This window comes from Camelina sativa, chromosome 8 (assembly GCF_000633955.1).
Source record: "Camelina sativa cultivar DH55 chromosome 8, Cs, whole genome shotgun sequence".
In the NCBI taxonomy this organism is placed as follows: domain Eukaryota; kingdom Viridiplantae; phylum Streptophyta; class Magnoliopsida; order Brassicales; family Brassicaceae; genus Camelina; species Camelina sativa.
Genome location: NC_025692.1, coordinates 16,391,234 through 16,404,606, shown reverse-complemented (window position 1 = coordinate 16,404,606; position 13,373 = coordinate 16,391,234). Strand labels below are relative to the sequence as shown.

Genomic DNA, 13,373 nt, shown 5'->3' with positions numbered 1-13,373 from the left:
AGCGGCAACTCCTTCCGGTGATGTTCCTTACCAAGGTGCAACTCCAGCAGCAGCAGCACCGTTATATGGCAGTACCACTACCAACATGGCTCCACAACAACAATATGGTTACACGTCAAGTGGTGGGCCAGTGCAACAGCAAGCATACCCTTCCTATAGCTCGGCTCCATCTGACGGTTACAACAATGGTACACAAACACCTGCAACTGGTCCAGCTTACCAGCAACAAAGTGTTCAGCCAACTTCTTCCACTCATGACCAGCCTGGTGCACAGCAGGCTGGAGCAGCTGGATATGGTGGGCAAGTAGCTCCAACCAGTGGGTACAGTTCATATCCATCCTCACAGCCTGCTTATGGTACTGCTCAGGCCCAAAACAGTGGAAACTATGGTTACAACACAAGCTCTCAAGATCCTAACTACGGATATGGTGCAGCACCGGGAAGCCAAACAGCTTATTCACAAGCAGCAACTACTCAAGCAGGATATGAGCAACAGCCTGCAACTCAACCTGCTGGGTATGTGACTGCTCCAGGGAGCACACAAGTGAATCAGTACGATGCAAGCCAGGTTTACGCAGCTCCACGTTAAAAGAATCAACCAATGTTGCAAAGTTGCTAGACCTGCTGCACTAACGCAGCTGGAGTCTAAGACAGTTTCTTATGAAAAGGTGGATCTGATTCGTCTCTGACTCCTTCACCTTGAATGCTTTATTGTAATCTCTCAATTAACCTTTAGTTGTTGAACTGTTGTTGAACTGTTGCTGATAGTTTAAGCTCTTATATTTATTTTCGTTGGTCATGCTTCGAAAGAAGATTTTATATTTCTCGAAACCAGTGACAATTTATGTGACTAGTTCCCAAAACCAGGAACAGTCTTTTAGATTTTGTTCTTCGTTTAACAAGAAACGTATATATACAAGATAAATAAACATGTGATGCAAAAATGTTGCATCCGGGACTTAGAAATAAGTTCGAGGTCTCTAGGCTATAAGCGGAGTGTATTGAGGATGGCCTCATACGTGTCCTGGAGGAGGCTTCTAGTTCTATGTTCATTGCTCGTCGGTACTATCTTCACAAAACGAGCCACATCTTGGAACCCTTTGTGTTGCCTTAACAACAAATCACTTTCTTCTTTTCCTTCCACTAACTTTTGCTTCTCTTCAAACGATCCAGTTCGTGTCAATGCCCATTGTATAGACCATATAGCAAGAGGTCTCATGTAACACAGAGATCTGTATTCATCATTCATGTTCCACGCTTCTGGTGTCTGAAACGAGCAACTGAACCGACACACGCAAATCCACCACAGAAAAAGAAAGATTTTGTAACTTTTGTTGTCTAGTGAAACAGAAAGTGAGCTTGTTTATTATGTATATACCTGAGACCACGATCAGACCAAACAGCCTCGTAGATTCCACTTGCTGTCTGAAACCCTTTGTCTCTTTCTCCTTCTTGAATCATACAAGCTGCAACAGAGTAAGTAGTCCCAGCCCAAACCTCCTTTGAAACCAACGAGTTCGTATCCACTTGTCCATCCGGAGACATCCCGTTCACTGCTCCACGTGTCCCTCCTCTCACTTTCATCACATTGAACTCATAGATCGTCTCGAGTGCTTTCCTTATCCATTCCTCTTTCGTTATCGGCTTCAATCCACATGCTCTCGCATACCTACAAAAACACAGAAGACCGCTACATCAATAGCGTTGGAAAGAGAACTGAGAAATCTAATCGGAGTGGTTGAGTCTTACTCTTACCATTGTCCAGCCAACTGATCAGCAAGAATTGAGGAGCTAGACCCCTTACCACTCTCGTCGTAATTGAAGTAGGAACCGTTCCATAGCTTCTCGTAAACGCTTTTCGCCTTCTCATACTTTGCATTGAAGTAAATGGCAACAGCGTTTTCCCCAACAATACTAGCAAACGCAGACGCAGCTTGAAGAGCAGCGACCCAGAGACCGCCACAATAAGCACTAACCCCTGTAACACTCCAAGCATCGTATGTCTGATCCGGAAACCCTTCGTTTTCAATCATCCCGTCCTCGTCCTTATCAAACTGGTCTAAGTAAGCAACTGCTGTGTAAACAGACGGCCAAACCGCTTTCGCAAAACCCTGATCGCCGGTGGCAACCACGTCTCTGTAGACTTGAAGAACAAACTTGGCGTTCAAGTCTTTCCAACGATCCGTGTTGAAGAAGTTATATTCGTTTAGTTCGAGCCACGGATCGTTTAGACCTATATCATGAGGAACAGATCCAAGAAGTTTTCTTGGAACCCACTCGCCAGAGCTCATGATCTGTTTCTTGGTGGGATCTTGAAACAAAACTGTTGCTGCAAAGTCTCTTTGGATGCTGAGTGCGAGCTTAGGGAAGAGACTAAGAAGTGCAAATGAAGAGTAGAAGTGAACGTCGTAAGTGTTGTACATTAGATACTCANTTTATTATGTATATACCTGAGACCACGATCAGACCAAACAGCCTCGTAGATTCCACTTGCTGTCTGAAACCCTTTGTCTCTTTCTCCTTCTTGAATCATACAAGCTGCAACAGAGTAAGTAGTCCCAGCCCAAACCTCCTTTGAAACCAACGAGTTCGTATCCACTTGTCCATCCGGAGACATCCCGTTCACTGCTCCACGTGTCCCTCCTCTCACTTTCATCACATTGAACTCATAGATCGTCTCGAGTGCTTTCCTTATCCATTCCTCTTTCGTTATCGGCTTCAATCCACATGCTCTCGCATACCTACAAAAACACAGAAGACCGCTACATCAATAGCGTTGGAAAGAGAACTGAGAAATCTAATCGGAGTGGTTGAGTCTTACTCTTACCATTGTCCAGCCAACTGATCAGCAAGAATTGAGGAGCTAGACCCCTTACCACTCTCGTCGTAATTGAAGTAGGAACCGTTCCATAGCTTCTCGTAAACGCTTTTCGCCTTCTCATACTTTGCATTGAAGTAAATGGCAACAGCGTTTTCCCCAACAATACTAGCAAACGCAGACGCAGCTTGAAGAGCAGCGACCCAGAGACCGCCACAATAAGCACTAACCCCTGTAACACTCCAAGCATCGTATGTCTGATCCGGAAACCCTTCCTTTTCAATCATCCCGTCCTCGTCCTTATCAAACTGATCTTAGTAAGCAACTGCTGTGTAAACAGACGGCCAAACCGCTTTCGCAAAACCCTGATCGCCGGTGGCAACCACGTCTCTGTAGACTTGAAGAACAAACTTGGCGTTCAAGTCTTTCCAACGATCCGTGTTAAAGAAGTTATATTCGTTTAGTTCGATCCACGGATCGTTTAGACCTATATCGTGAGGAACAGATCCAAGAAGTTTTCTTGGAACCCACTCGCCAGAGCTCATGATCTTTTTCTTGGTTGGATCTTGAAACAAAACTGTTGCTGCAAAGTCTCTTTGGATGCTGAGTGCGAGCTTAGGGAAGAGACTAAGAAGTGCAAATGAAGAGTAGAAGTGAACGTCGTAAGTGTTGTACATTAGATACTCAATTCCTTCAAGGTAAATGAACTGCCCAATGTTCTCTTCAGCATTCGAGGCCTGAGGAGAATGAATCTGCTCACAAACCGCATTGATTTTCTTGAAGAGGTCTATAACAATGTCGTTCTGTTCTGTATTCATAATCTTGCTTCTTTCATTGTTCTTCTTGGGAGGCAAGCCATCTATGGTTGGTGAAAAAACAAATATAGTCAAGAAAAAATCTAGAGTTGTTTGTCTGTACATTATAACTGAATTACCTGTCCAGATAGTTCCTCCGGAGTTGAAATAGTATAGTTCGTTGAATAGAGTAACTCGGTACCTGAAACATTCATCGGTTATCGATTGCGAAGTAGAAGAGAAGTTTCAAGGTATAAATAGAGTTTACCAGTCAGGAAGTGTAGTGTCAGAAAGAATAGGGCTTTGCCATGCTTCAATCTGAGACTCCCAATCAACATAATCTTTTGTGTTTCAAGAAGAAAGAAAACATCATATGAGACTTTTGTTGCAAAGAAGAAATCGAAAACAATAGCAAATTCCAGTACGTACTTAGAAGAGCGTCTCGAGCCATTTTTACTGCTGCGTCGCCTAAGTTGCCATAGAATTTTGTGTATCGTCTGTAAAGTATAAGGATTCACATTAGGTGAATATTAAACTAGAAGTATATATATTCATGCAAGATTTTTGAATCAATAGGTTGTACCTGTGGTAAGTCTTTTCATTGAACCGCACCTCAGGACAGTCCCATGAGAGTGAAAACGTGACGGTACGGTCACAACCTGGAGGAACATTCACATTAGCAGCTACGGCTGCTCCAATGGATGTTCCAGGTCTCGAAGGTGAGCCTGGCTCGTTATTTAACCCGTCGAACGATTTGTTCTAAAAGAGAGTTCAAAAACATTCAGACCTTTTTTTGAATAGATTTGGAAGAACATTGCAAGAAAAGAGAACAAAAAGATTACACCTTTTTAATCTCACCCCACATCTCTTTTGCTGTGATTTCTTTAGGAGAACGACCAGAAACTAAGAAGCATGGACACTCAGAGACATGGACATCCTCTGTTTCTTGCGCTGCAATAGCGTAAGTAACTGGCGGGTGTCCATTGGCCGTCCTACAAGTTATCAGTAAGTCTTTTAAAAAAACTTAATTTCATCACCGGCAATAAAGCCCTAAAACAGAGGAATTTTCAGTAACTTAAGGCTCAAGTAAAAGAAATTAACTTGTGATGTAAAGCTATTGCATGAACTCCATCTCTTTCCCTGATATATCACACCATTAAATTAAAATGGGTTTCTTTTGTTAAAAACAAAGATCAAAAGCTGTGACAATAGACTTTGAAATATAGATACTTACATTGTTGTTGAGTTGTAGTGTTCTCCACTTAACCCAGAAGCTCCTCCCACTGAGTTCTAAGTAAGCACACATACATAAATGGTCTTGAACATTCAAATACATGAAACAGATAGATATCATTTTTGTTTGAGATTAGTGTACCTCCCAAGTAAAGAGCAAAGTAACCGTTGCTTCTTCTTTCCCAAGGTTACTCACCTGTGAAACATTAGCCAAAAAGGTACAACTTTTTTATGATCATCTGAGATAATAAAGTCGTAAAAAGAACATCTTCTCGGGATATTCTTACCGTAAACTCGAAAACCGATACTGGAAGACTGCTTTCTTTGTAATTTTGAGGTATAAAGGGAGAAACTTGACGAGAAACTATTCTTAGTTCAGGGTCAGGCTCTGTTCCCCAAAGCCAAATACATTTTATTATAAACCTTTAGCAATCATGAATCTGATGAAAACATTTTGATCTACAACGAACCATGGTTAGATTCATTTTTTTTATACCGTTGTAAACGGTCCAAGACCTTGGATACAGAGCATGATACATAGACTTATCCCCTTTCATGTTCCAATCCCATGATTCTATTCCTAAACCCTCTGTTTTACCACTGCATTGATAACGTTAAGTTATAATAAGGAACAAAGTTTCTTCCTTCAAATGATCCATGGAAAGCTATTAAATAGCCTTACTTCACAGATTCTGGCTTTGTTGGGCATAGTACAGTTGAGTAATTCACACCACCGGGTCTCGAAACAAAAACCTAATCATCAACAAAACGTAATCAAGAAGCATGCATCTTTGTGATAGTAAGTGTTAGAGCAAGAGATGTCTACTTACTGAGAATTGGTTTGTGGGGATTGGAGCTTCTTCACAAACTTTAGGAAAGAGCTTAAACTGCTGAAACTCACCTTTGTAACTCCTTCCGATGCTTCCTCCACTAAAACATTTTGTGTATTGAAAACATTTCTAATAGAAAGAACAACATGTTGCTTATATTAAACTTAAGATCTTACCCAATTCCACCTAATGGAACGCCGTGGTTGCCTGTTACATGACGCTTTTTGAACATATCGTACATCGAAACCTAATCAAGAAATCGTAGTTTCAGAATGTGGTGTTAAAGAACAAATGTTTTTTTTTTGTGAATACATTATAAAGCAACTCACTTTTCCTTTAACAGCTTGTTCTTTAGTGTAACGCCACAATCTGTAGCCTATTGGAAACTTCCAGAAAAGCCACACAAGGAGAGAAAGAGAGAAACAAGTTTTAATATCTACAATCATCTGAATAAACTTAAGTCATTGATTTAGCTTATAACTATAAAAAAAAAATGTACCAGATGAAGAAGATCTCTTATACTCATCTGGAACTCAGAAGGGTTCTTTACATTGCTGTTCAACTTCCTTTGCCACGTTACTTGAGGAAGTCTCTCATTTCCAATCTACAAAAATTGTAAATCAAAATTTGATTAACATGTATGACTAAATCAATAAGCTAGCTAAAAAAAGTTGTAGCCTTTTAGTACCAAATGTTTCATGTTCTTTATAACTAACTATTAAGAATTTTTTAAAAAAAGATGTTTTGATAATTAGTTTCTTTTTTTTTTTGGTGGCGAAGATAACAGAAGCAAAAGAAGGAATATATAGCAAGATGATGCGCTTAGACGCCAGCCGCCACGAGGCGGTGGTGGTGACACGAGTTGTTGCCACTTCGTGGATAGCTGTCACTTTTCCTAATCTAGGAATCATTCACTCTTATGTTCTTTAGGACGTAGAATTGAAAAATTTACTATTTGAAAATACCAAAATAATTAATCTTGAAACCCTCTAAGACAAGATTACAAAAATGATTTGGTGGTAAAAAAACAATTTAAAAAGGAGGACGGTACAAAAAATGACGAGACAAATATACATTTGATTTTAATAGATGGTGGTACAATAATTTTTTTTAAAAATTATAAATATCAAACAAAATTTGAAAATTAGGGAAAAAGTTATAAAATCCCATACATTTTTAAGAAATGTTATAGTATACTATTTCCGCCTATATACAGTCTCAAAATTAATACCAAGTGGTAGTCTAAAATTTTGTACTATCAGTCATTCTATTTTGTATCATCAACTTTTTACCACCTTATTTTACTACAATGTATATATGTTAATAAATATGTATATATATATATATATATCTATATATATCTCATTAATTTTACTAATATGTTAATAAATATGTTTTAAAAAAGTTACTACTGAAAATTCACTTGGTGGATGTATAGTATTAGTATCATTAGTTTAATATATAAATATTCCCAAGATTACCTTCCATTTTATTCGAGATAGTTACAATATTATTATTCGGGGTAGACGACAGCTGATACTAATATATACAGTATGCTTTTCATCTTTTGCTTTAATATTCTGTGTTAAAGCATTTTCAATCTTATTCGATTATTATGTTTAGTATTGGAATTGATTCTAATGGTAGTAAACTTCATATAAACCAAGACAAGAGGTTAAAAAACTACAAGAAAGAAAACTTCAAATATAACGTGCAATATATAGTAAAATTGTAACCGACAGATGTTGACAAAGGAAAAAAAATAAAAATAGATGACAGTGACATGTATATCTAAAGAGTAAAAAGTTCGCAAGAGAGTTCACATTCTTCATTACTATTTAGGAAACGAGTGGTCCAAAGCTACTAATATTAAACACGTAATTTGATTGTCACTTTGACGTTGCAAACTGACTGATATTTTATTTTTATTTTTTCTTCTTCGTCTTTTAGTAAGAAGAAAAAAAAAACAAGAAAAGACTGACAATTTATATAGATCTTTTACAAACTGAAGTGTGATTGAAAACCAACCATACGTACTTGATTATGGATAAGTGAACAAAACAAAAGTTTTTCATGTTCAGAACAAATGAACAATATGTAACATGAGAGAAAGTATAAAATTACCATTTGAGTTTGGAGTTCGCTTTCCGAGTGACCGTTCTTCATCTTTAATAAGTTACCTATATAAGGAAATTAAAGGATTCACTGGTTATGCAAAGAGTTTATATAACACATGGAACAACAAACAACAACAAAAAAATACATGAACTTGCAAAAGGTTGAAAATTAGCATGAAGGGTTTAAAATTTGAAACTTTTGGATGTGAGATTGAGATCAACTATCAATGGTTTTGGAAGAACGAAGAAGATGATATCAGTTATTGAGAGAAAAACAACTCTATCAGTGGCTATCAAACAATATGGTTACTGTAAAAAAAAAACTAGGAAACGCTTGAAACTGATGATTGACATAAAATATATGCATGACCACGATCACAATAGTATTTAAAATTAAAAGTAATTTTTTTTTACCAAAGGAGTCGGAGTTGATCAGTCCGAGTCTCTGAGAGAAAGAAGGGGTTTATATAACGAAGATAAGCATGCTTTGAAGCAAGATATGGAATTTTTCTTTGATGGAAAGATAGGGTACGGTAGGCCCTCGGTTGGTGATGTTTGGCAAATTGTAAAATCCAAAACATATACGAATACGATATACCAGTACTGATGATATTAATTATCTTCCTAACAAGAAACTATATTTTCAAAGTCACAGAACATAAACGTGATTTTTTTTTTTTTTTTTCACTTTGTAATATACGATGCTCTATCATTCACATCAATAAAAAAAAAAAAAAAGAAGAAGAAGATTTTATGCTCAATTATTCACATTAAATAAAAAAAGATGCCAGAGCATTTCACATAAGATTTTGAGATTTCCAATCTCAGAATTTTAAAAAAATATATATTCGTATAATCATACTTTTAAAAATTGTTAAATTTTATCATTAAAGTTTTACTTCGTCGGCTATATATAGAAACATCAGTGTATTTGTTCATTTTGTTGTAGATTGATATCTCATGGGCCATACATATTAGTTGTGGGTGATACTAAAAAGTTACAAGTGCTAACTTAAAACATGGCTAGTGCACGTATATAGCCAGACGACGGCCCTAAACCGGTTGCGTCGCATCACATATGTCGACAATATTTTTAGCTTGATGATTAGGTGAATAAACCCGACAAGACCAAAACCGCAGCCGCAAAATCTTTATCATTTCTACTTTAACATATGGCGATATCAATCTTTGTCAGTTTAACCTACTTGTGCCTTATGCCGAAAACAACGTCTTTGTTCAGTTCATCCTATAACAAAATCTCGCGATCGAGAATAGTCCACACAGTGATCTTATTAGGATCCTGGAGAGTTAATTTAACCCTAGCTATTTCAAAAATTTATATACTTTCTTATATTTTTCTTAAAACAAAATTCGGATCCAAACTAAACTGGAAAAATAGTCATTTTATACCCGTACAATTTTAAAAGTATCAATTTTTACCTGTGCAAATATGTAGTACCAATTTCTACCCAAACTTAGTTAAAATTTAAATTTCATACCCAATTAGTACAAACGGTGTCAATTTCAAAATGAATGTAGACTCAAATGACATGTGGGAGAGTGAGGTGGCATCATAGTGATGTTAGTAATATAACATTTTAAATACCCAATAGCTCAACATTTTAAGATATAAATAATATAATCTTTTTATTTATTAACTAATTTAATATATTTAAGATGTTAATGATATAATATTTATAGGATATTAATAATATGATATTTATTGAAATAATATTATATTATAATTAAAATTATATAATATATATATATTCCATTATATAATTTATAGATTATATAAACTATAATTCAATATATTTCCCATGTTCTTACAATAATAATTTCAATATAACCAAGTTTGGTATTTAAAAATATTATGTATTTAATATCTTATAAATATAAATATAAATATAAATATATATATATTTTAAATGTTAATGCACTCGAGTTTGAATCTTGGTTGTTATAGTTTTTTTGTTTTTTAAATTGCCGTTTCAAAAACGACGTCGTTTTATGTAAACGATGACAATTTACTCTCACGTGTGTCATCTGAGTAAACACGATGATACTACCTCACTCTGACACGTGTCATGTGAATCAATATCCATTTTGAAATTGGTACTGTTTATACTAATTGAGTATAAAATTTGAATTTTGGATAGAAATTCACACTTGATGTTTGTACTACAGGTAGACAATTTACTTTTGAAACTGTACTCTTTTCCCATAATTATTGACGCTTTGTGTGAGTCATATTGACCAGTTTTGGGCTTATAGGCCTAAAATGGCCCAAAAATATATAAGCCCAGTCCAATTTGCCATTCGTCGAGGTGTCACCTTCCTATTGAAACGACTGAAAAAAACACGAAAAATGGAGAAAAGCGAGTTGTAGAAGAAAGAAGAAGAACTGTAAAGATCTGTGAGGTTACTTTCTATATTCCCCATTTGATCTGTTCTGAATTCAACAAATGGATTCTTCTTCAAATTTAAATCCTCTTCGTGAAGATACCTCAGAGGAGGATCATGTAGTAGAACCAATAGATGAAGCTCCGGCGTCTGTCTTCGCCGCTCGTCCTCTTCGTCCTCCTTCCACGTCAGTCAAATTCAATTCTGATTTCGTTTCTCCAATTCTCATCTCTATCATCAACTGTAATTTTTCTGGGATTCAGGAGTTCGTCGGAGAAGTATTCGCCTGTAGAGTGGACAAGCTATTTCGATAAAGAAGATGATGTATCAATCACTGGATCTGACGATGTAACGCTTTAACGAATTGCTCTCTCTCAAGTTTCTCCAGAACGTTTTAGTTTTGTTCTCTCTTTGCTCTCTCTAATGGAGTGTGTATCTTTGTTTAGGTGTTTCACGTATATATGGCTGGAACTGAAGGACCTGTTGTATTTTGTCTCCATGGTGGTGGCTACTCTGGGTGAGTGTTTTTTTTTTGATCCTTGGCTCTTCAGTTTAAACTTCACTGATGAGAACTCGCTGAATATGGAACTTAAAAGAGGCATGTACAAATATAATAGTTTCCATCTGTTCTATCTTGCTAGGCTTTCGTTTTCTATAGTGGCAAGTAAAATCAAGGAGAAAGCAAGAGTGGTTGCCATGGACTTGAGAGGACATGGTAAATCGGTTTCAGAGAATGAATTGGACTTATCGCTCGAGGTATAACGTTTTTACTAGAGTCTGGATTTGCTCATTTGATTATAGACATTAGCTGGTTGGTATTTGAGAATTGAGTCTGATGTAGTAAGGTGGGAAATGCAGACAATGAGCAATGATGTTTTGGCTGTGATTAAGGAATTGTATGGAGACTCTCCTCCAGCTATTGTCCTAGTTGGTCACAGGTTTTTTTTCTTTTTTTTTTTTCCCATTTTGTTTGTCATATCTGTATGCCGTTTATGATCTCTTTCATAAAGTGTAAGACGGCTGGTGAATAGCGAGGAAATCGATTTTTATCAAGTGTGCCATTGAATATATCTATAACATATGTGATAAAGTTTAAATTTTTAGTTGTTTATGATATACTTGGTACAATGTTTCGTATACTGAACCTATGATTATGACTTCAATTCTTTAGTAAGGAATAAATATGGGCTCCCTTTGGTACATGATTGTAGTGATAGACGCATGCATAAATCTGTAGAATGTAGAAGTCGTGTAATACAGTTTTCATAAATTGGTTTCATGTTATTAACATATAGCATGGGAGGTTCGGTCGCTGTGGAAGTTGCCGCAAATAAAACATTGAGTAGTTTGGCTGGGCTTGTCGTTGTGGATGTTGTTGAGGTTTGCTTTCTGATAGAAAAGTCTCATATGTTTTTCACTTGGTCGGCACTCTTGTGAGATGAATTGATCAAAGCACTTTCATTGCAGGGTACTGCTATTGCCTCGTTGATTCACATGCAGAAAATTCTCTCAAACAGAATGCAGCATTTTCCTAGCATCCAAAAAGCAGTAAGCAACTTTTAAACACTTGGTTGAATATACAAACAAGACATCTAGGAATTTTATGTGTCGTGTTATGGCATTAATATATAGTATTTTACTTCTGGTCTGTCAGCTGTGTGATATTTTCTTTTGTTGAATCCTTGTTGATGAAAACTTTGGCCTTTCAGCTTTCAAGGCTCCCCTCATTGCCTTGATTTCTTTAGATTGAGCTAAAGCTGTAAACAACTATTGATTTTTTAAAAGTAAAATTTTGTTGGATTTGCCATCTTTGAAGTAATGTATAATTTCTGCAGATTGAATACAGCGTTAGAGGAGGGTCGTTAAGAAACATTGATTCTGCTCGTGTCTCCATCCCCACAACTCTCAAATATGATGATTCAAAGCAGTGGTGCGTATCTCTGTTACTTATAGTAACCATTTTGAGGTATTCACACGTGTGCTTCCTAATGACTGGAAATATGAACCTTTTATCTAGCTATGTATACCGGACGCGTCTAGAGGAAACGGAGCAATATTGGAAAGGCTGGTATGACCTTCACTACCTCTTGTTTTAGTTCGGTAAATCACTGAGCACAACACAGAGAATCTTGACCATATTTGGTCTAAGGCAGCTTGTTGATACGGTCGAATAATAAGAGTTATTAGTTACAACAGCTAGTTGTGTGAATCCGAGTGTAAACATATACCTCTCTTTGACAGTTTATGATTCGATGTTAGTTGCCTTGCAGGTATGATGGTCTCTCAGAGAAGTTTTTGTCATCTCCTGTTCCAAAACTCTTGTTATTAGCTGGAACTGATAGGTTGGACAGGTAAATCTGTTTTTGTCCCTCTGGAACTCTGGCTAAGGTCTCAACTTCAGTTGGATTGAAATCTTTAGCCTGTCGTAATAATGGTGTTGTTAAATTGGATTAGGACCCTCACAATTGGTCAAATGCAAGGAAAGTTCCAGATGATCGTGGTTAAACACACTGGACATGCCATACAGGTAAAAAAAATGCGATTGCCTAATGATTCTTACATTTGAGTCTTTTTGTGCAATGATGATCTACGTGGATGCAGGAAGATGTACCGGAGGAGTTCGCGAATCTTGTTCTGAATTTCATATCACGCAACAGAATTGGACCTCATGGTGTTGAGGTTTGTGTCTAGTGTTTGTGTATCAGTATTACTCGCTTTTTGCAACTTTAGTCTTCAAAGTCTGATTATATATTCCGCCTTTTTTTAAACAGATACCAGGAATGTGGAAACCTTCACAACAGCCTAAGACTTGAATCAGCCATCACCACCAGACCATGTCAAAGCCATCGTGTGATTTTTTCGCTTGTTCCGCTGTGGCAGCTTATGAATAACAAAAACAAAACTCTAGGTCGTGTTTAGGACTTTGAAGACCAGAGTAAAAAGATGAAAATCACCTTCAATATTTTTCAATCTCTCAGCCTTGTGCCAACTCAAATCTTTAAAAAATCTGAAGTTTTTAGATTTGATCGGCACTGAAGTGATCCAATCTAACAACTTGAAACTCATTAATCCTCATAGGACTGTGTGAATTCGATCGGAAATGAAACGAGACTTATAAAAGATAGTGGCCAAATATGCACGAGGTTGTTTTTTCCATTCCTACTCCGTATCCATTTCC

General features: G+C 36.8%; 3 protein-coding genes across 6 annotated transcripts in view; 2 read left to right on the top strand and 1 right to left on the bottom strand.

Annotated features, from left to right (window-relative positions):
* Nucleotides 1-786, top strand: part of LOC104709593 (far upstream element-binding protein 2) — a 5,921-nt gene extending 5,135 nt beyond the window's left edge. Inside the window, exon 8 of the mRNA XM_010426176.2 lies at nucleotides 3-786. Within this exon, the coding sequence (XP_010424478.1) occupies nucleotides 3-589 (587 nt within the window). The 3' untranslated portion in view covers nucleotides 590-786. The remainder of the gene's footprint in view (nucleotides 1-2) is intronic.
* LOC104707295 (non-lysosomal glucosylceramidase) lies at nucleotides 800-8,303 on the bottom strand. Of its 3 annotated transcripts, none has more exons than XM_010423620.2 (21): nucleotides 8,207-8,303; nucleotides 7,800-7,855; nucleotides 6,175-6,279; nucleotides 6,005-6,061; nucleotides 5,852-5,922; nucleotides 5,676-5,775; nucleotides 5,528-5,598; nucleotides 5,342-5,445; nucleotides 5,133-5,233; nucleotides 4,988-5,041; nucleotides 4,847-4,902; nucleotides 4,714-4,752; nucleotides 4,457-4,604; nucleotides 4,196-4,371; nucleotides 4,042-4,109; nucleotides 3,881-3,953; nucleotides 3,753-3,814; nucleotides 3,306-3,677; nucleotides 1,756-2,233; nucleotides 1,379-1,669; nucleotides 800-1,280 (listed from the first exon to the last, which is right to left on the bottom strand). In XM_010423620.2, exons 2-21 carry the CDS (start codon nucleotides 7,839-7,841, stop codon nucleotides 986-988), a joined length of 2,763 nt encoding a protein of 920 aa, XP_010421922.1. In that variant the 5' UTR covers nucleotides 7,842-7,855; nucleotides 8,207-8,303; the 3' UTR covers nucleotides 800-985. The 3 variants fall into 3 exon arrangements, with proteins under 3 accessions (XP_010421922.1, XP_019084047.1, XP_019084048.1); XM_019228502.1 differs by having other exon boundaries at nucleotides 1,756-2,421; nucleotides 3,494-3,677; XM_019228503.1 differs by lacking the exons at nucleotides 7,800-7,855; nucleotides 8,207-8,303 and adding an exon at nucleotides 6,364-6,467 and having other exon boundaries at nucleotides 1,756-2,421; nucleotides 3,494-3,677.
* Nucleotides 10,148-13,172, top strand: LOC104707293 (probable protein phosphatase methylesterase 1). 2 transcript variants are annotated; one of them, XR_754609.2, is made up of 13 exons: nucleotides 10,148-10,382; nucleotides 10,459-10,543; nucleotides 10,642-10,712; nucleotides 10,837-10,951; nucleotides 11,054-11,133; nucleotides 11,491-11,575; nucleotides 11,663-11,743; nucleotides 12,031-12,125; nucleotides 12,213-12,263; nucleotides 12,455-12,546; nucleotides 12,650-12,722; nucleotides 12,797-12,874; nucleotides 12,967-13,172. XR_754609.2 is itself a non-coding variant. In XM_010423619.2 (13 exons), exons 1-13 carry the CDS (start codon nucleotides 10,258-10,260, stop codon nucleotides 13,006-13,008), a joined length of 1,062 nt encoding a protein of 353 aa, XP_010421921.1. In that variant the 5' UTR covers nucleotides 10,148-10,257; the 3' UTR covers nucleotides 13,009-13,172. The 2 variants fall into 2 exon arrangements, 1 of the variants encoding a protein (XP_010421921.1); XM_010423619.2 differs by having other exon boundaries at nucleotides 12,466-12,546.

What these genes read in the sequence shown, in the direction of transcription:
- LOC104707293 (XM_010423619.2), top strand. Translation starts at nt 10,258, where the DNA reads ATGGATTCTTCTTCAAATTTAAATCCTCTTCGTGAAGATACCTCAGAG. An exon ending in AATTGGACTTATCGCTCGAG is followed by an intron (nt 10,952 to 11,053) that starts GTATAACGTTTT and finishes TGGGAAATGCAG; the next exon opens with ACAATGAGCAATGATGTTTT. An exon ending in TTGGACCTCATGGTGTTGAG is followed by an intron (nt 12,875 to 12,966) that starts GTTTGTGTCTAG and finishes TTTTTTAAACAG; the next exon opens with ATACCAGGAATGTGGAAACC.
- LOC104707295 (XM_010423620.2), bottom strand. Translation starts at nt 7,841, where the DNA reads ATGAAGAACGGTCACTCGGAAAGCGAACTCCAAACTCAAATG. An exon ending in GGCTCGAGACGCTCTTCTAA is followed by an intron (nt 3,954 to 4,041) that starts GTACGTACTGGA and finishes GAAACACAAAAG; the next exon opens with ATTATGTTGATTGGGAGTCT. An exon ending in ATCTGTTCCTCACGATATAG is followed by an intron (nt 2,234 to 3,305) that starts GTCTAAACGATC and finishes CTCATGATATAG; the next exon opens with GTCTAAACGATCCGTGGCTC.